At 41.3% G+C, this 21,332-nt stretch overlaps 1 protein-coding gene across 2 annotated transcripts in view; it reads left to right on the forward strand.

Moving 5' to 3' along the window:
* Positions 1–8,571: 8,571 nt before the first annotated feature.
* The window catches only part of ENO4 (enolase 4), a 38,793-nt gene continuing 26,032 nt past the window's right edge, over positions 8,572–21,332 (forward strand). For both annotated transcript variants that reach the window (XM_089510015.1, XM_089510016.1), the window contains exons 1-4: positions 8,572–8,765; positions 13,629–13,757; positions 18,135–18,325; positions 19,539–19,681. In XM_089510015.1, the coding sequence (XP_089366141.1) occupies positions 8,592–8,765; positions 13,629–13,757; positions 18,135–18,325; positions 19,539–19,681 (637 nt within the window). In that variant the 5' untranslated portion in view covers positions 8,572–8,591. The remainder of the gene's footprint in view (positions 8,766–13,628; positions 13,758–18,134; positions 18,326–19,538; positions 19,682–21,332) is intronic.

The raw sequence follows: 21,332 nt of genomic DNA on the forward strand, positions 1-21,332 counted from the left end.
ATTGCCAAGAGAGTCATTAGTCTATTGTGTCAATGATCCTTGAACTAATATGTTTTTAAGTAAGCCTTGACATGATAGCTCACAATAGCTCCTTCATAATGTCAATACAATGGAATCTCCTAGTAAGCCTTGAAATCATTCACTACTATGTAAATAACCTATGATGTGCGGCATATAAGAATTTACACACTGCAATCTCCAAATGGATTAGGGAAAATTAATGCCCATTTCCCATAAGCTTAGAAATCAGTGGTAGGGGGTTGTTCTGAACTAAGAAATGTTGACTTGTTTCTTTTTGTATACTAGAGCAGCTGGAAGTGAAAGACCTTGCACTAATTGACAGGAGAAGGTATTCTTAAAACTTTCCTTATTTCTGATCATTTTGTATTGGAAAGTCCTGTGAAGAGGCAGAGTCAAAAATATCCATATTTTCATATGTACTATATTGGTGTAATTTAAAATGATCTTACTAAATCTAGTCACTAGTCCCAATCAGAGTAGGCCCACTGAATCAGTGGGGATTTGAAAAGTTGCTTACTTAAGTTCCATTGATTCAATGTGGCTTCTCTATTTGAGACAATTGGATTTAGGTCTAATACTGAATTTATGGCTACCCTGTACATGATGAGCCATATGTTCCTTCTAAGCTCCATAAGTGTAACTCTTAAGTCATTTCAAGAAAAAAGAAAGGCTCAAAATAAAGATAGAAGGGCCCAAACAGACAGGCCAAAATAAAGCTCCTTCAGATCACTATGGAAGTATGCTGTTTAAATGACACACACATCTAAAGAGGCCAGAAACTGTGCCAAAGCTGTGCTCCAGTCCTTAGGACTGGAACGTGGCTTTGGTGCAGCTTACAGCCTCTTAGGACACATGCATCATTTAAATAGCATACCTCCAAAGTGACCCAAAGCAGCTTTATTTTGGCTTGTCTGTTCGGGTCCATAAGATGAGCCTACATACTAGGTGGAATGTAATAAAGACTAACCCTTTTCCTTCTCAGCCATATCCAGATATATCAAAGGCAATGATAGCAGCAGCTATTTAGTCTCTCGTGAACCAGATCCAAAATGTGATTGAACCAATCATTATAAATTCCAGATGTCCAAAGCAGATTAACTACCACTGAGATTTTACAAATTGCTTTTAAATTTGACAAATACTGTTAAGCATCTAATAATCCAGTAATTTAACAATACAAGCAAGTGATGACAGATGCACATCCATAAATCAAACCTTGATTCTATTTAAGCTGAAATGCTGTACACTTTTCACTGCAATATGTCCCTTTGAGATCAATGGAGTTCAATTCTGACTAGACATGTATAACAGTACTCTGTTTAGAGAAACAAAATAGTCAGATGGAAGGGGGAATAAATATCCTTGAAGAATACTGAAACACTTTATCATTGTCATTTAATATGAGATTTTGTTTAAAATAGCTATGGTAAATATGTGCTAAACGCACAGATAATAATACTACTGGTAATAATGTCATAATGGTTAATTGGTTACATATTTGTGTATATGTATGTAGGTAGGTAGGTAGGTAGGTAGGTAGGTACCATTACCTTGCCTTTCTCAAATATTTAACAAACTAATAACAAAGCACAATATTAATACAAATACTATTAAAACTGCAATCCAACAGAGTAAGGCATATTTTAAAGCTATCCTTACAATATGTACTGCAGCCTTGAGATTACACAAAATTGAATTTCTAGGTAGATATGTGTGGGGCTGTATGATAGGCATGTGCCATTTTTAAAATACACATGATGGTGGTGGTGGGAACATACTGAATTGGACAAGCCAATGATCACTGGCAAAACAATATGATGCCAATTTCTGGACAATCATAAACATTTTAAAACCAAAATTAAACTATTTCCACAGATTTACATTCTAATACAACTTAATTTTTTGGGGGGAGAGGGGATGGGTGTCAAAATACCAATATTGTAAAGTAGGTTGTAAAACCAACTTAAATGAATCTGTATTTAACCACAAAAATGTAATGTTATAACAGGTCTTTCTATAATCCAGGAAATGCATGGCCTGTATTCTTCTGCATATTTAATGTGTGGGTGATGTTCTCATGCATTGTTATACTCTTCCATGTGAGTCAACTGATGTCACCATTTGATAGGTATACACATCTCTATTTCTGCCCATCAGTTATAAGTGAGTAAAAGCTATGATTTTAGCTGGGTTGGAACTAAATGTATCTAGACTTAAATATTACTTTGATTTAAGCCATGGAAAACAATGGTACTCATGACTAAGTTCCAACGATTTCAATTGTTCATCTAAGTTTGACTAAGAGCTGGAGCAGATGGGCAGCAAAAAGCATCTTGATCCTGCATTTTCTGAATGTGGGTGAAACCCCACACTCTGCACTGCCCGTACCCAAGATGGACTGAACACCCATGGGCAGTCTGCACGGAGTGGCATCAAGCCATGCTGCAGCATTATTTTGTTTTGTTGCCTACCCACCCTGCATATGCACCATCACACAAACACACCACCTCTGATCTCCAGACACCTCCCATGTCCCACCTGGATGCCATCCCATTGGACACCTGCCTGTATGATTGGCCATTCAGTTGCATGTGCAATGCACCACCAGTACAGAGCACTGGTGCATTGGCTTACAAGTGATACAATGGTAAAGCACGATCATTGAGGTCCCCCATACATGACCCCTGCAAACCCCTTCTTGTTGAACAGTCTGGTTTGTATATGTTGTAATTACATCAATTGAAATTGCCACACTTTCATTTTTTGCTTTCCTACAGATCTGCACTGGCATCGGGCTGTTTATATGCAGGCACAAAGGTGCACATTCTCTGTGTTAAGTCAGAGTATTGGGGCTTCTTTTTGCTCCAGTTTTTAGGCTTGGAGCGCAGCTTTGTTCCACTTTTCACCTGCTTTCAGCTCATGTGTCATCTAAATGCCCTGCCTTCAAAGTGGCATTATTTTGCCTGTGTGTTTCACCCCTAACTCTGCATCCAACCAAATAGCTATAAATCTACTTTTTCTCCTAGCATAAATAATTATACTAGATCAATGCAATGAAGGACAAAAAGAACTATAGTGGGTCCTTGGTATACACTGGGGTTTGGTTTCAGGATTGGTGGATGCTCAAGTCCCATACAGTGGGGTGGTAAAATGGTGTGCTTTATATAAAATAGAAAAATCAAGTTTTTTTAACATCTTTTTTTTATTAATATATTTTTTGAAAAAATATATTCAAGCCAGGGATACAGAAGGCCGACTGTATTACTTCCATTTAAATGTTGAAGGAAGTATCTCCAAACAGTATCTAGATTGCTAATTTTATAATGACCATGAAATGTAAATTTGGAGTCAGGGAAACTAATAATTCTTTGCAATTTGTAAATGTAATATCATAGTTTCTTGCAAATGAGGACATCATAAAGAATAACTCAGATTAGTTAAGATCACTTTACCAGAGGATTTTTGTAACAATAGCATCACCAGAACACATGTGGAAGTGACGCTGCAGAAGACCCTCCTCCAGTTTAATCAAAACCTATGGGATGTAGCAACATATTGCAAATGTGATCGCACCTCCTTTAAGGAATATCTCCTCAATTTAGAAACTTCTTTGGTGAATACAGAGACATGAAGAGGGATTAACTCCCTGGAGAGGTACTGTGATATTTTAGAAAAGATGTCAAAGGAAAAGAAAATGATTCAGTGAAGATTTTTCTTCATTACTTCCCAGCCCACCGAAGTGAACACACAACGAAGGAGGTCCATGTACATTGATTTTAGATCTGAGGAAGTATACAGCTAACAGCATTTTAAGTATATCCATTTTCAGTTAGTTCAACAAAATTACGAATGAAGAAAGTAACAAAGTGAAAGTTTTTTGTGTGTAAATTGCAGGCTTAAAGTGATCGTTTAGACTGTGAAATGTTTCTTTTCACCAAAAGAAAAAGGTTTTTAAAAACAGAAGTAAAGTCAGGAGGGGCTTTTCGTTCCTTTATCCTTGCTAGACATTTTGCAAGCTGTAATCTGTGTCCCTTTCAGGATGGTAATCTTTGGCAATTTTGTTCTTCAAAGAGTCTTTTTTTGATCCTAAAAGGTACCTACTAGAAAATTTCTGGCAATAAAGATCATAACCAGCCTCTGAGAAGTCTTGAGAGACAGCCTACACTCTGTGTTCAAAAATAAAAGGGCCATACACATCTCTAACCAAACTATACCCAATGCCTTTGGTAATGTGCAGTTTATATAAAAATGAGCACTTTAAAGCATGCTTACTAATATTATCAGGCTTGATAAATAAGTACCATTAAAGCTGTTTTTTATGGTCTTTCTTGTATACAATAACAAATAGTATTTAAGACGTATCCCCATTTTATAGATGGAGATGTTTAAGGTAGGAGAAGTTCAAATACATGGTCCAAGGAAAACAGGCATACAAGTTCAACAACACTTTACTACAATAGTATAACAAGCTAACAATTTGAAAACATCACATTGTCATTTGCTCTGATGTGGATAAACAGTTGTGCATATTGAGATACAGATCTAAGATACCACATTGCTGTTGACTGAAAGAGTGATTACATGGAAACATATACCAAAGTGAAAAAAGAGAATGACTGTTTTGGACATTATAAAAAACAAACAAACATGTTTTGCCCTGAGAAGAATGAGCTGCAAGTAAAACATACAAACACACATACTCTTGTGGCAAGATCACAAGGAGTTGGAAAGTATTTCCTTCTATTTTTGACTAACCTTTTAAAATTCATTATTTTTTATTGCTGCTTGAGTCCCTGTAGTGCAGGGGTTCTCAACCTTCCTAATGTCGCAACCCTTTAATACAGTTCCTCATGTTGTGATGACTCCCAACCATAAAATTATGTTAGTTGCTACTTCATAAATACGTGTTCTCCCGATGGTCTTAGGCGACCCCCCCTGAAACAGTCCTTCGACAGCCCCAAAGGGGTCGTGACCCACAGGTTGAGAACCGCTGTTGTAGCAGGAGGAGGGCAGGATACACGTGAAATAAATAACTACAGTTTTTTATTTCATCTGAGGCTGACAACCTCTGGTTAACCTTAATGTTGATTCATTGGAAAGATGCTAACTGAAAACTGTGGGTTATGAAGTCAGTTTGTTTCAACACACAAGGCAGAGAATGCAGGTCAGGAGGCAAGATAAAATAGTTGTGTCTACCCCCTGTTGCTTACATTTGGGGGGCGACACAGTGCAAAGGACTGGACTCAGCAGGGCTGCCCACAGCATATGTATAAGAAGAGCCTGCTCCTTTCAGGCACTATTCTTGCTTGAAGCCAATACATCACTTTCTTACTATGAGCAGCCCAGGTGAGATTAGTGATCCACTGCCCAGAGTAAGAACACGAGCCTCTGTTTGTCCACTTGATCCATTGGTCTTGGCACCACTGATCTAGTCCTCACTGTTACACTGCGCAGTAGGAGAACATAAGTAAATGTGTGAGGAGTGGGATTGCTTCTGTTTCTGCTCCGTCTTTGTTGGTGCGGAGACCAGTGGAATTGATAAGAAGAGCACATGAACAAGCAAGAAATAAAACCCCAACCAGCTTTTCCTTTTTGGTCATCTTCCTAGGTAGCAGAGAAGAATGGATCCAAAGGTGCCTCGTCTCAGAGAAAGACAGCACAAACTACTACCTCTGCTGGTCTGCCTTTTCTGTAAGCATCCCGCCCATTTAGGGAAACTAAAAAATCAGCTAGGGGTAGCCGTGTTGGCCATATAGCAAATCCAATAACATCCAAACAATGATACCTTTACTGGACCAACCAAAATGCACAATTGAAGTCACACTGGCTTCTTCATCAGGCAAACAGGAGAAAGAAATTGAAGATGTTAGTCATAGGCCTGCATTCACTTTTTTTCTGAATTCATTAAAATGAGGAGTCACTTTCAAATCACTGCAGAAGTGCCACGGAAGAAGCTCCCATAGAAAGGAATCGCGTCTGATAACACATTCATGTTATGACGTGAATCCGCATTGTTGGACCCGCACTCATGTTGGAACTGAGCTGCAAAACCTCTAAAAATCTCCGTGTGATAAACCCCGAACAGCTCTTACTGTCAGGAAGTTCCTCCTAATGTTTAGTCTTTCTTTTACCCAGAGTTTGCGGCACAGCATGGATGGCGCACACATGGGGCACACTGGAAGTCATACCTACTACCATGCCATCCAGTTGGACAGTCAGAACAAACAGCCACTTTGGGTATGTCTAGGCATTGAGCATGGAGAGATGGAAGAGCGCTTACACACCAGGCCTCCTGCTTACACTCTTTCTGGGCACCATTGGGAGAGAAGACTCATTTCTCCAGAGGGCCACTGAAGGCAGAATGGTGAACACACGCCACAAAATCAGGGTGATCAGACACATCCTTCTTTTCCAGGACGTGCCCTACATTTCAGCCTACTGTCCAGGAGGAATTCCAAAATGCCCTCTGAGCAGGACTAAGAAGCATGAATTTATATGCTGACGAAACATCAGGAAGAAACTCTTCTAGAACATGGCCACATAGCCCAAAAACCCTACAAAAAAACATATATGAATGTTGTGGTTTTTTAAAAAAAATAATTATATACAAACAAAACAGTAAAATGCAGACAATTCAATCAAACAGTTCCATTCAATACTTCCTAAGGCCCACCTTCCACCAATTCATTTCTTACATCTCATCCCTGCCTGTCTTATTTAATTAGTTTTAATCACTTTACCCTTCCAGTCTCTACATAATATTTATAATACCCCTTTTTGCTAGAGATTCCTAGAGGTGTCCTCTGAGGCAAAAACAGTGTTTTTGTTATTTGCGGGTTTTCCATATTCATGGGGGTCTTGTTCCCCTAACCCTAAGCGAATATGGAGGGACAACTGTATAAGGAATGTATTCCCCCACTTCTTCTTTATACATATGTAGACTTTTTCCCAACCTTCTGTAGAGATTTCTTTTGGATTTTTCTTTTAATTTCTTTGACAATATATCTACCTCAATCATATCAAGTAAATTAATAACCCATACATCAATTTGTATTTCTTTCCTTATTTTCCAATATTTTGCATAGACTAGTCTAGCAGCTGATATTTATATGAGTGTTTTTAACTTTTATTGGGTCATGTACATTTTTCTTGCATGTCTTTCATTTTGAGCATGAGTCAGAACCATGGATTTATATTTATATTGGTATTTTAAAACTTTTATTGGATCATGTCTGCCATTTTTCTCAAATGTCCTCCATTTTGAGCATGAATAGGAAGCATGGATTTATATTTATAATAGTGTTTTTAATTTCTATTGGGTCATGTCCGCTGTTTTTCTTGAATGTCCTCCATTTTGAGCATGAGTAAGAAGCATGAATTTATATTTATGTTAGTGTTTCCAACTAGTATTTGGTCATGTCCTCCATTCTTCTCGAATGGCTTCCATTTTGAGCATGAATAGGAAGCATGGATATTTATATTTATATTAGTGTTTTACATTTTTGTTGGATCATGCCCTCCATTTTTCTTGAGCGTCCTCCATTCTGTGCTGCCTTGTCCTCCTCCTTTGCGGTTAGGGTATTTGGTCACCCTGCAGAAAACCAGCCCTGGGTTTGTCTGCCATCCTTTTTCTTTCAGGTGCCAGTGGTTTTACTTGAGACAAAATGGACTCTGCTCCATCTAGTGCTGAAGACGCCAAAAAAGTGCATCTCTACTGTAGAAACGATGCAGTTCGACACCACTTTTAAACGCCAGGGCTCCATTTTACAACGCCCTGGGATCTGTAGTTCTGTGTGAGGCACCTGCGCTCTTTGGATTAATGACCTTTGTAAAACTACACATCCCAGGATTTTACAGGTTGGAGCTGAGGGGCTTAAAAGTGGTGTGAAAAGCGGTTATTTCTACAACGTAGGGCTAAAACACACTGCAAAAATAATCCAGTTTGAGACCGCCTTAACTGCCTTGGTTCCATGCTGGGGAATCCTGGGAACTGTAGTTTTGTGAGGCATTGAGCCTTCTCTGTCAGACAGCTCTGCTGCCACAATAAACTACAATTCCCAGGATTCCCTAGCACTGAGCCAGGGCTAATAAAGCGGTCTCAAACTGGATTATTTCTGCAGTGTGTTTTGGATCTACGTAGACACACTCTTAATGGGACCTGTGGTCTATTTCAGTGGCCCTCCCCAAACTGTGCCCTTTAAGAGATTGTGGACTTCATCTCCCAGAATCCCACACTATTGGCCAACATGGCTGAGGCTTCTGGGAGATGAAGTGCAAAATTCTCTTAAAGGGGACAGTTTGGGGGGGTCTATTTAGAACTGTGTTTTGGTCAGGGTTGGTTTCAAATAATGATTTTGAACAAAGGATGGCAGGATAAAAGTGAAGGGAAACGAAGAGAGGGCGCCTCTGCCTGTTCCTTGGGCAAAGCGCCCTCTAAGGAATATTGAAGAACGTTGAGGGAGTTCTCAGTTGAGAGCCAAAGATATCGCGAGACTACGGGAACCTCTCGCGAGACTGAGGTGCCCGCTGGCGTGCCGCGGTCTCCGAGCAACGGCCCAGGGAAAACAGTCATGGCGTCCCAGGAAAACAGCGGCGGCGGCGCCAAACAGCAGCACCGCTTCACCATGGCCGAACTCAAACACCAAGCGGTGGAGTACTACCGGAACAACGAAGTGCCCCAACGCTTGGAAGAAGTGCTTAATACGATGTTCTACAAGCGCCCGGCTGATTTCTACGGATACCTGGTGCGTTTCCGTTACTGCGCATGCGCATTAAGTACGCGCGCGCATTAAGTACGCGCATGCGCATTGCGTCCCAGTGAAGCCGCAGTGAGGGCATTTAGTGAGGGCATTTGTTGCGCGTGCGTAAAAGGGTAAACGTGAAAAAAATGTCCTAGGCTACATCTGCACTGCAGGAATAATCCGGTTTGACACCACTTTAACTGGCATGGCTCCATGCTATGGAATTTTGGGGGTGGTAGTTTGTTGGGGCACCTCTGCTCTAAAGGCAAGCAAAGTTACTAGAGCATGCGAAAATGACTTCTGCTTTATGTAAGCTTTGTTGTTGTTGTTGTTGTTGTGTGCCTTCAAGTCCTTTTCGACGTACTGCAACCCTAAGGCGAACCTATCATAGGTTTTTCTTGGCAAGTTTCTTCAGAGCGGGGTTGCCATTGCCACCTTCTGAAACTGAGAGAGTGTGACCTGCCCAAGGTCAGCCAATGAGTTTCATGGCCAAGCAGGGATTCGAACCCTGGTCTCCTAGTGTCCTCGTCCGACGCTCAAACCACGAAAGCTATCCCTCTGGAATTGCATCCCTGGGAAGACAAATGGATAGGACTAAGACACTAGGAGACCAGGGTTCAAATTTCTGCTCAGCTTTTGACTGTAGACTTAGGTTGTAGAAGGTTTTTTAATCTGTGTATGCTATATTTTTTATTATTGCTAAATTTTAACTGGCTTTTAAAACTGTTTTCAATTAATGTTATTCATATGGTTGGTTGTTTATTTGCTTTTAACTTCTGCATTATCCATTGATTTAACTATTTTGTTTTAATACATTGTGAACTGTCTTGGGGGAAATATAGGGTATAAATTAAATAAAAATTAAATAATATCACATCACATCGCAGAGAGTACTTGTTCTTTTGCTTAAAGTACCAGTGTGGTGTAGTGGTTTCAGTGTTGGATTATGACGCTGGAGACCAGGGTTCGATTCCTGCTCGGCCATGAAGACCACTGAGTGACTTTGGGCAAGTCGCTTGCTCTCAGCTTCAGGGGGAGGCAATGGCAAACCTCCTCTGAGCAAATCTTGCCAAGAAAACCACATGATCTGTTCTTCTTAGGGTCACCAGAAGTCAAAAACAACTTGAAGGCACACAACAGCAGCAAAAGTGTGAAAGGGCCCCATGGAGATCCTGAGTAATCCATACTGGTATCTAATCCAAGAACCAGTTTGAAATGATTTGAAGGCACACAACAACAAACAGTAAAAAAGATACAATAGACAATGTAATTGTCCCATAATGCTTCTTTTTTCAATTGTTAAACTGCACCTCAACAAGTACAGTGTGTTGAACCATGGACTATGTACTGCATTATTATTATTATTATTAATTATTTATATAGCGCTGTAAATTTACACAGCGCTGTACATACAATCTTTTAGTTAGATGGTTCCCTGCCCTCAGGCTTACAATCTAAGAAGACACGACACAAAAGGAGAAGGGAATGGTGGTGGGGAATGGGATCAGGTCCAACAGTTCTTCTCCACCTCCGAGGCCTGGACCAAGGCAGATCGACTGGAGGAAGGGCTTGGCTTCTTAATGGATGGTTAAAAGGAGGCTTCCTGGGTCAGAGAGGGGCTCACCTCTGGGAATGCTTCTCTAAACAATATAGTCTTTAATTCAGTTTTGAAACTGGGTAGAGAAGTGATGAGGTGTGCATGTGGGGGAAGAAGGTTCCAGGAGTAAGGGGCAGCAAGGGAGAAGGGACGAATTCAGGAGGGGGAAGTGGTAGTCCTACACTGTGACAGGAGACCTTGACTACAAGAGCGGAGGGTGCGAGTAGGAATGTAAGAAGAAAGAAGGTCAGATAAGTAAGGAGGGGCCAATCCATGGAGGGCTTTGAAAGTCAGTAACAAAAGCTTGTACCGGATGCGGAAGGGGAAGGGGAGCCAATGAAGGGAGGATAAAAGCATGGTTGCTTACAATTCATGTACTGTATATGCATCTTTCTGCATATGCATACACATTAGGGTTGCCATAAGCCGGCTGGGGGCGGGACAATCCCGGGTTTTGACCACTAGGGGGCGTCCCTGCACGGTTTCCTCCTTGTCCCGGGTGGATGAGGTTGCCTTTGCTGGCCCTTGCAGAGCTGTGCGCAGGGCTAATGAGGAGGACTTCCTCCTCCTGAGGCTGGGTTCTCCAGGCCTGAGCCTGTGAGGGCTGGCAGGGGGCGGGGCTGTTCCAGCCCCAGTCTGCCCCCATTGGCCAGCCAGACTCAGGAGGAGGAGTTCCTCCTCTGTTGGGCTGGGCTGCAGCCAGAGGGGAAAGGAAAGGGCCATTTCCTTTGCCCTTTTTTGGTGCCAGGGAGGAGGAGGAGGAGGAGGAGGATGAAGAGGAAGAGAAGGAGAAGGAGGAGGAGGAAGTACTGTATGTGTTTTTTAAACTGTATTTTTAAAGTGCATTTTAAGCTGTATTTTTTAAACTGTATTTTAAAGTGCATTTTAAAGCTGTATTTTTAAAGTGCATTTTTAAGGTGTATTTTTAAACTGTATTTTTAAAGTGCATTTTTAAGCTGTATTTTTTAAACTGTATTTTTAAAGTGCATTTTAAAGTGCCTTTTCTGTGTATTTTTGATGCTTTTAATGCTAACAATTGTCCCTTGCTTCGACAAGGATAGTGTGGTGATGATGTGATTTGAGTCAGCTTCTGAAGTTGAGAGAGTGTCACCTTCCAAAGTGTGGTTTTGGTGTATTTTTTGTGCTTTTAATGCTAACAAGTCTCCCTTGTTGTGACAATGATGGTGATGATGGTGATGGTGATATTGATATCAGCAAGCCTCTCAGGCATGGCCAATGTTAGCTGCTCTGATTTTTACAAACTCATGTGCAGTGAAAAAAAATCAAAGTCCCTTGACTAAGTACACACTTCTGAGAAGTAGAGTTGGTGCAAGAAACCTGAAACGGCAAATCCACTTCTTGTGAAACCACCTTGATATGTTCAATATGCATAGCCATGTTAAACCATGCTAAGTGTTAAACTCAAGGGGTTTGATTATGGAATAAGCCTCTGAACTATGCAAGAGGCCATGTTAAGTAAAGCCACGGGAAGTGCCCAAATGTGCTGTTGTGTGTGTTTTGGAATGGAGGGGGGTGGTTTGGGCAGAAAAGGAAGTCCATTTCTGCCATCTGACTAGGAATAATGCCCAAATGTCCTCCATTTTGATCATGACTAAGAAACATGCATTTATATTAACATTTTTAAAAAGCATCAATTTTTTCCGCATGTCCTCCATTTTTATAAAATGTGCCCTACATTTGAAAAGGTTGTCCTACATTTGCCCTACATTTGTCCCGGTTTGGAGGTCCTGACTTATGGCAACCCTAATACACATGCAAAGATTTAACTTTGAGACCTCCTGAGAGAAAGCTGAAACCTGGAGAATTACAATACCAGGAGTTCAGGTTTAAAACTTTTTAACAAGAAATCCCCCAAAAATAAGCAGCGGCAAGAATCAGACAGAGACTTTTCCAGGGATAATATTCAGATTTCAGTGTGTGCTGCTGTGCTGTTTTACCCTGAACTGTCAAAGAGGACAACAGGCCTTATAAAATGTCTCTTGGTTCTTGTACATCTACATGAATTCTTACGCATTTGGCAGTGCTAAGGAAACCTGCTTTTCATGTATTCTGACCATTGGGACTAGGGATAAATTCATTTTGAATATGATTAGAATAATGTTTTATTGAAATGATGTAATAAATTTTAAAAACCCTTAAAATACGAGACCATTTGTATTTTTTGTGGGTAGGGGTTTTAATTTTTGGCTATACCTTGGCCTTTCAAGAAACTATTTTGCTATAGTTTTGCTGAATATTTGGTTGCACAGTTTGCAGTCCCACATTGTTTACTATAAAGTCTTCTCCTCAGACCTTATGCACTATACATGCATATTATTCAGCCAAAATTCATGAAACTATATATTACAAAGGTACATATAGGTTGAACTAGACCTGCTAACCTGTTACATGACCATAGTGCTACAGTAAATCAGTGTTGCTCAGGAGCTATTGTTGGATTTACATCTGAATTAATACATCCAAGTTAAAACTTTGCTCAGCTAGGAATACGTTACCCCTGTGGTGTTTCTATTTTACCTTAAAGTGCTGTTCTGTACTTGTCTGCTCAGAATTAAATCCTATTAGGAATTCAGTACATTCACCACATTGAAGCATAATTTGCATCGCAGGCTTGGCAAGCACATTTTTTAACCTGGAAAGCACAGGCAGATGGGACCCATAAACTTCATTTATGTATTATACACACACACACACACACACACACACACACACACACACCTTATACACATAGGATGAAGATAATTTTATACATAATATTTTTAATAATTTTGTGCATAGATAAAGTTTGAACCATCAGAAAGCAAAGATGTCACTATCTCAGGCACCACATGGCCAGTTTGGGGTTTTGGAATATTTTGGAATTCTAGATAAAGGATACACAACCTGTATTGCTCTGGCAGCCATGAACAATTCTTCTGATTCCTAATTCAGTGCTGTGAAAAAGGGCAAGTAGCCCACTCTGCATCTGTGCCACACTGGCTTTTAAGCAAGGTGTTGTATAAGACAAGACCTTTCCTTTCCTCTGTGTTTGGAAACAAGATCATGGCAAGCAGTACTTTCAGCTATTAAAAAAATTGTACCATGGCTTGCTAAAATATGTGGATCACTGTCTAAACCTTTCACATTCAAATCCACCAAACATTCCAAACATATAATGACTGTGGGGTTCCCCCCCCCCCCCATGAGGGCTGGGCAGCATGCCTGATACCAGCCAACCACAACTAATTATAGTAATTGTTATCTTCAAGGCAAACTACTTCTCTGGATTATCAAAACCTCCAGTGATATGCAGATTAGTTGGCAAAAAGGTTCTGGATGGGATTGGTCGGCCAATTTTGGAAGTGGAAGTGTCTTGCCAAATTAAGGAGCGTGAAAAGGTATGAATTTCATTGTGCTTAATTCACTGTCTAAACAAATGATGTCCAACTGGAAGATTGCACAAAGGCCGTTGTTGCCAAACATGTACAAACTTACTTATGACATTGTTGGAACAATGCAGAGAGATCAAGTTGGGACTCTCTAAATGTGTTGCATTTAGAAGCCATGAGATTCACAACATACAACACTCAGGCGGGTTACAGACCGCCCGTTTGGGGTGGCCTGCACCCGCTCCTTTCCCCGGTGTATCAGGGCCTCAGCTGCCAGAACGGCAGCCTCCGAGGCCCCGATCCGCTGCTTTTCAGGCCGCGGGGAAGTGGCAAAAGGCCGTTTCCCCACGGCCTGGAAAGGGGTGTCCTTGGGACTTCAAGCCCCAAGGACACCTGGCGATGGCGGGGAGGAGGAGAAAGGGGCCGCTTGGCCCCTTTCTCCTTTGTGTCGCTAGCGCAGCCATCTAAAAGCTGTGCCCAGTGACGCAAAGCTGGAAGGAGCTTCGAAACGGAGCTCCTTCCGGGGCCGCGGAAAGGGCGCATTAGGCACCCTTGCGCGGCCCCACTACGTCACAACTGCACCGCTTAGTTTGGAGGCGGCGCGGTCGTGACGTAGTCATGGCAGCGGCCGTGTGGAACAGCCGCCGCCATTTTGTACGTGCTGAGCACGTACTAGGGTTGGGTGTGTGCAGAAGCGCCTCCGCTTCCTAACCCTAGTACGTGCTCAGCACGTACTTAGAGGCCCGTCTGTAATGGGCCAAAGATATAGCCATGTTACTCTGTAAAATCAGTATGTGAAGAGATCTTGTAGCACCTTTGAGACTAACTGAAAGAATGAAATTGGGAGGGTGAGCGTTTGTAGGCTTAAGTCTACTTCCTCAGACTACAAAAGCTCATGCTGCCAATTTCTTTCTTTTAGTTAGCCTCAAAAGTGCTACAAGATCTCTTCACATACTGATTTTACAAGTAACATGGCTATATATTTGTGTTGTATGTTGTGAAGCTCATGGCTTTTTATCCCACCAGTTGTAAGATTCTGCCTAAATCATCAATATGTGAAGACTGCTACTATCAAGAGTGAGGGTTTTCCCTTAAGCCCACTTCTGCCACTAGTTAAGGAAGTTCTGTCCCACTGCTGAGGCCATCAGTGGGGCCAACTAGATACCCTCAATATTCCCATGTGCGATAGTGGGATAGTCGCAGCTGTCAGCTCTCTCTGTTCACTGTTGCCACCATAGGCACTGTATCTGAACCGGATCTTTATATATATAGATAGTGTTCCCAAAGGTCCAAAGCATATGATTTACAAAAGCAATACAGTTGGCCCTCCAACTGACAGACTATCCTACTACCCCTCATTATCAGTCATTTATACTCCACACCAATCTCTCAAATCCCCAAATGCCAGACCAAATGTCAACCACTAACTTTATTAAAATCCTTTCTAATATTCTACCAGTAAGTCCCCTGCCCACAATGACAACACCAAGCAACAAATGAGAATGGCGAGTGAAAAGGAAGCTATCACCATCAGTGAAACCCCTCTCGCCCCAATAAACCTGCAGCAAAAGTTCAGTTTTTCAAATGTGGGTTGTGGGAGGAAGCTTTAAAAGTCACGTAGGCAGGACACAGTGAGCCCAGGAGGAACTCGGGATAAAGCACCCGTGTAGCCAAGGGTCTCAACATGTCCTCCTGCCAGCTCCTTACCCAATTACTTCTGTTATTCAATGCATTCAAAATAAAATTGCCTTAATATGTAACATAACATTTTGTACCAAAAAAACCCACCTAATCTGTGACATCACATATAATTCTTGTGTTTTTCTTCTTCCAGGTAATCATCATGGGGTTCTGCATCCTGATAATCATTTAGGCTGCTGCCCACACTGCAGAATTAATGCACCTTGACACCGAGTTAACATAGCTCAGTGCTATGGAATCCTGGGATTTGTAGTTTGTTGTGGCACCAGAGCTCTCTGAGAGAGGGACTGAGCAGATGGGACAGGAAAGCAGGGTCAAACCCATGATTTCCTGGCCCTGGTGCTCATCCAGTTGGTGCGAGGATGGGCAGGTGTTCACATACCCATCCCTGCACTGACCCAGGTCACGGGATCAGTGCACGCTCCTTACCTTGCCACATTGTTGCGTTCACTCAGGAGCCTCCTGAAGTGGCGACAGTGTTTGTGAAAGTGAAGGCGAGATAAGATAAGGAGCAGGTTGTATGTGAACAGATTGTTTTTGCCATGGAGTTTCCTAGATGCTGTGCCAATGGGCCCGAACAGATAAGCCAAAATAAAGCTGCTTCGGGTCACTTTGGAGGTATGCTGTTTAAATGATGCATGCGTCCTTAGAAGCAGGAAACCACACCAAAGCCACACTCCAGTCCTTAGGAATGGCTTTGGTGCGGCTTCCTGCCTCTAAGGACGCATGCATCATTTAAACAGCATACCTCCAAAATGACCCGAAGCAGCTTTATTTTGGCCTGTCTGTTCGGGCCCAGTATCTCACAAAACAACAAACCCTAGAATTCATAGCATTGAGCCATGGCAATTAAAGTGCTGTCAAATTGCATTGATTCTGCAGTGCATATGCAGTCTTGGATTGGTATATGATAAATACATAAAGTATAGCCCTCCAGATGTTGCTGAACTGCAGCCATCAGTCTTAGCTAGTAAAGTCAACAGTGAATAATGCTGGAAACTGAAGTGCATCAACATCTGTAGTGATACGCTTTGTCTTCTGGAGTATGGGGAAGGGCTTTTACAAACTTTTCTTTCCCTCCTGAAGAAAAATCACTCTTGGTGAAAGTAATTGGTGTTAATAGAAAGTTCTATTCCATGGTGAAGATCACTTTCAAGGATTTGAAACCTGAGATTTGTGTCAGGGTTGCAGCAACAGGAGGATGTAATTCCTGACTGCAATCCTGACACAAATATCAGGTTTTGAACCTCTGTCCAATTGTGTTATTTAGAGAAAAATATAGACACGTTTAAACACATCTATAGTAATGAAACTGAATTTCTGTGGCTGCCACATTGGGATATTGTGCTAGGCATCACAAAAATTGACAAGATGCTTTTAGTTGTTCAAGTTGCACAGCTGAGTATCACATTGAAATTCTGAAATGGGGTTTGCTAAAAGAAAAAAGGGTGGGGGGGACTGTAATCAGAAAATGGTGGTAGATACCTCACAATTTGACAACATGTTTGCAAGTTAAGGTGCTCGTTTTCAAGCTGAAATCTCACTGGCGGGTTACGGACCGCCCGTTTGGGGCGGCCTGTAACCGGCCCTTTCCCCACTGTATTGGGGCCTCAGCTGCCACAATGGCAGCCTCTGAGGCCCTGATCCGCTGCTTTCCAGGCCGTGGGGAAGTGGCAAAAGGCTGCTTCCCCGCAGCCTGGAAATGGGTGTCCTTGGGGCTTCATGCCCCAAGGACACCTGATAGCGGCGGGGAGGAGGAGAAAGGGGCCACTTGGCCCTTTTCTCCCTTGCGTTGCTGGCGCAGCCATCTAAAGGCTGCGCCAGCGACGCAAACTGCAGAAGGAGCTCCGTTTCGGAGCTCCTTCTCGCGCTACGGAAAGGGCGCTCTAGCCGCCCTCGTGCGACACGACGACGTCACAACCGCAGCGCCTCGTTTGGAGGCGGCACAGTGGTGACGTAATGGCGGCCCCCGTGTGGAACGGACGTAATGGCGGCCCCCGTGTGGAACGGGCGCCGCCATTTTGTATGGACTGGGTCCGTACTAGGGTTAGGGGCGTCAAGAAGTGACGCCCCTTTCTAACCCTAGTACTATTACGCCCGTTTGTAACGGGCCAAAGTTCTACACAGTGTGCTTCTTAGAGGCAAAAGGCGGTCTTACCCTAACTCATTGGGACATTATCTTTTTAATTATCTTTTTAAAATAAAAGTAGAAAACAGTAGTGAGGCTGCTTTGAGGCACTTTACTTCAGTTCCTGAAATAGGAAGAAGGCTCATGGGCTTCTTATTGGTGGATTTAAGTGGATTGAATGAAAGAATTAAGGTCCTTTTTTTTCTTTTGTGGCTCCCTTTCATCTTTTGAAAAATATGTTTTAAGCCATATCCAAGAAAGAATTGAATGATAAATTTGACAATATAATCTATGGTATGTGCATTGTTCAAAACTTCACATAAGCAGCACTCTTCATATTAACAAAGATATAAAAATAAAATCAAAAGCTGTGGATATTCTCATGTGGCAAAAATTCCTTGAATACCTTGGTGAAATACTTGACATTTATTACATTTGTTACTGGAAAGAAAAATCCAAACATATATCAGTAAAAAATAAGGCTTCAATGGAAACATTTCAATGCCATGTTTATTATGAGAAATTTCAATAGTAAGCAGATCTTTAATATTCTGCAGCGGGTTTGTTCCAGCACGATCTCTTCTCATGCTGAAATGCTTGAAAATGCCTCACCCGAAGCATTTGATGCTGATGAAAAGGAAAGATACGAATCTATAAATACAGCACTTGAATGGGTAAATGAATCATTCAATGAAATGTTCAGAGGCCTTCAACCTACTGACCAGTTTAACATCGATAAACTACTAGGGTACGTGTCCCATATTTGTTCTGCTTATTATTCAGTGTTTTTTTTTCTTTTGAAATTTTTATTGTGTTGTATTTTTAACAATGATGTCAAACTTTCAACAGCAAGTAGCATCTTTCAAGATGATGTAAAGAACAGCTATACCATGAAGGCTGCAAAGAAATTCGACAAGTTTATTTATTAACTGCACAGCAAATCTTGTTACAATCTTGTCCTTAAAATGAAGAAATACAGTTATACAATCCTGGAAACCAGTAGATAGCTGTGCAGATTAAATGGAAATAGAGCTATTTACTGAATTGGGACCATCCCAGGCCTAGCAGCAGCATTCTGGAGAATTTGAATGTTCTGCAAAATTATTGAGGAGAGCCCTTTATATTTTACAGACTTGTTCCAGCAGGCTTCTGTCCATTGGGTTTTAGTTAGAACAATTATAATTATTTTAAACAAAGTAAACAGAATGAGGATGACATGTTTATAGAGGTTCTCTGATTTGTCATCCCACAGCAGATTTTTGTTTATTTGTTTATTTATTTGAAGCTTTCTAGGGATTTTTGGCCATGCTGAAAATCTTCAAACATTTTTCATAGAAATGTGTGTGTGTGTGTTTTTTTTTTCTGTCTTCAAGTCATTTCTGACTTATGGTAACCCTATGGCAGTGCTTCTCAATTATTTTCTGTCATGCCCCCCCCCCTAGGAAGAAGAAAACATTTCGTGCCCCCCGCGCGACTGTAAATAGTATCATTTGTCTATAAAATTGTTATAAGTACACCTCTGCATAACAGAGCCTCGCGCCCCCCTTTACGGAGCCTCGCGCCCCCCCTGGGGGGCCCGCCCCACTATTTGAGAAAGGCTGCCCTATGGTGACCCTATCATGGGGTTTCTTAGCAAGATATATTCAGATGAGGTTTGCTGTTGCCTCCACTCCCTGAGGTCATCCAGTAGGTTTCATAGCTGAGTGGAGAATTGAACCCTGGTCTCCAGAGTCCTAGTCCAACACTTAAATCACTATGCTATACTGGATGTCCCCAAATATTTGGTAACACACCAAATAGCACAACTTAAAATCAACCCTGGAAATTAAAAAAAAATAGAGGCAGAATTAAGCAGTTTAATATTTATTGTGAGGCATAAAGTTTCCCACCCATCATCTTGTAGAATTTGTGCTTGTAATGTTCCAAATATTGAGTGTTCATGCCACTTTCTTCTGTCCCAGTGAATACTTTTCAAAGAAAGCCGAAGAAGATAAAACAAGAAGGGAAGCTGAAAAAGATAAAGAAACCCAGGAGGTTGCGCTTCCTGTTTTTCAACCTCAACCTGCTGCACCTGCTTCCGGAAAAAAGAAATCCACCAAACCAGGTTATCCTATAGAGTTTGCACTGATAAAGACAATTTCAATTCTTAATAGGGATGCTACTATGGCACGATATATGTATCTTTTCTCTTTACATAGGGATGCTACTATGGCACGATATATGTATCTTTTCTCTTTACATAGATGCATGATTGTGGAAAGGAATGGCTTGTATGGTTGTCCAAGGAATATTGCTGTTTACAAAACTACATAGGATGTCCCATCTAATACTGTAGTATTTATTTATTCATTCATTTTATAGCCTGCAGCTGCTTGTCTCTCATGTTTGACTCCCAAGTGACAGCATGTAAACAAAATAGCTTAAACCATCTGCATAAGAAAATTAAAATCATTAACCTAAAAATCCTTTGAAAGCACTAATATAGAACAGTTAAAAGTACTTTAAAACCAATCATATTTTAAAAAACCAGCACACCTCTTCCACTACTCCAACAACTAGAATTAAATTAGACACTTGGCAAAGAAAGAGCAGAGAAAGGGTCAACCGAGTCTTTCTCAGAAGAAAATTCCATAGCCTGAGAGCCGCCACCAAGAAGGCTTTCTTTCTTTCTGCTCCCATTTTCAGCTTATTTATGCCATGATGCATTGCTTAATGAGAGGGGCTTGAATTCAAGTAAAGTGACACTCCTAGTTTTATGATACCAAATAAAGCCATGGAATATATGTGTGTGTGTGTGTGTGTGTGTGTGTGTGTGTGTGTATTGATGGTCCCCTTCCTGGTAGCTACAGAACTGCACTTTTTTTTAGTGTGGGAGGGGGTGGGGCTGGTATAGTTGAGTCTATTAAGAATAATTTTGTTCTGTTTTACACCACTTTGATCTATTTTGGAAAAGCGGTCTATAAATAAACTGTATTATTATTATTATTATTAAAATCAATAGAAGGGATGTGGAAGAGCACACTGTCTGCTGTAAAGTTTACATTAGCTTGGCTGCATTTTGCAAGCAGAGGGTAAGATGCTTCTGAGGATGTCCTCTCACCTTAGCAGTTGGCTCTGTACTAGCCTGCCATCTGATCTGGTTGCCAGCCAGATATGACCACTCTCCCCAACTTTTTTTTTTCTAGGGAAGCAACATAGGAAACATGGACTTTTCGGTGCAAGTATAATAATCAGTGTCCCACTATCCAGTGTTGAAACTGAGGCAAATGTGTCCAATACTTCTGTTCTTAGCCTTTTGATGTTTGAATAGCTACTGTGATTGGTTCCATATTTTTGGTAAAAAAAAAAAAGGAAAAAGAAAAGTACATGTCATACAGTATATTAATTATTCTCAGATTTTCATGTTCACATATGTAATGTATACTTTTTGAGTGATAAATATAGTGGAAATTGAATTGATACTTTGACAACATGGATGATGTAGTTTTAATTGCTGTTGTTGATTTCAGTGCAGTTCTAAGTGGAACTAGAAAGGAGTGGAATGATAGATTGACCACCTCATTCACATTCTTACCTTCGGCAGGATTGTGCAAGGCTGCCTATCTGTTTGTGGTTTTTTTATTGTTGTCTAGATCTCAGTTATTTTAGTTTCTCCCTCATTGATAGCAGGGACTCATGGTTGGGTGGGTATTAACTACACCATTTCCAGGCCTGTGGTACCTAGCCGACCTAGACTGGGCTCTTTGTGCATCTGG

The sequence above is a fragment of the Sceloporus occidentalis genome, unplaced genomic scaffold, assembly GCF_023333645.1.
Source record: "Sceloporus occidentalis isolate IW3139 unplaced genomic scaffold, rSceOcc1.0.p SCAF_2, whole genome shotgun sequence".
Lineage (NCBI taxonomy): Eukaryota > Metazoa > Chordata > Lepidosauria > Squamata > Phrynosomatidae > Sceloporus > Sceloporus occidentalis.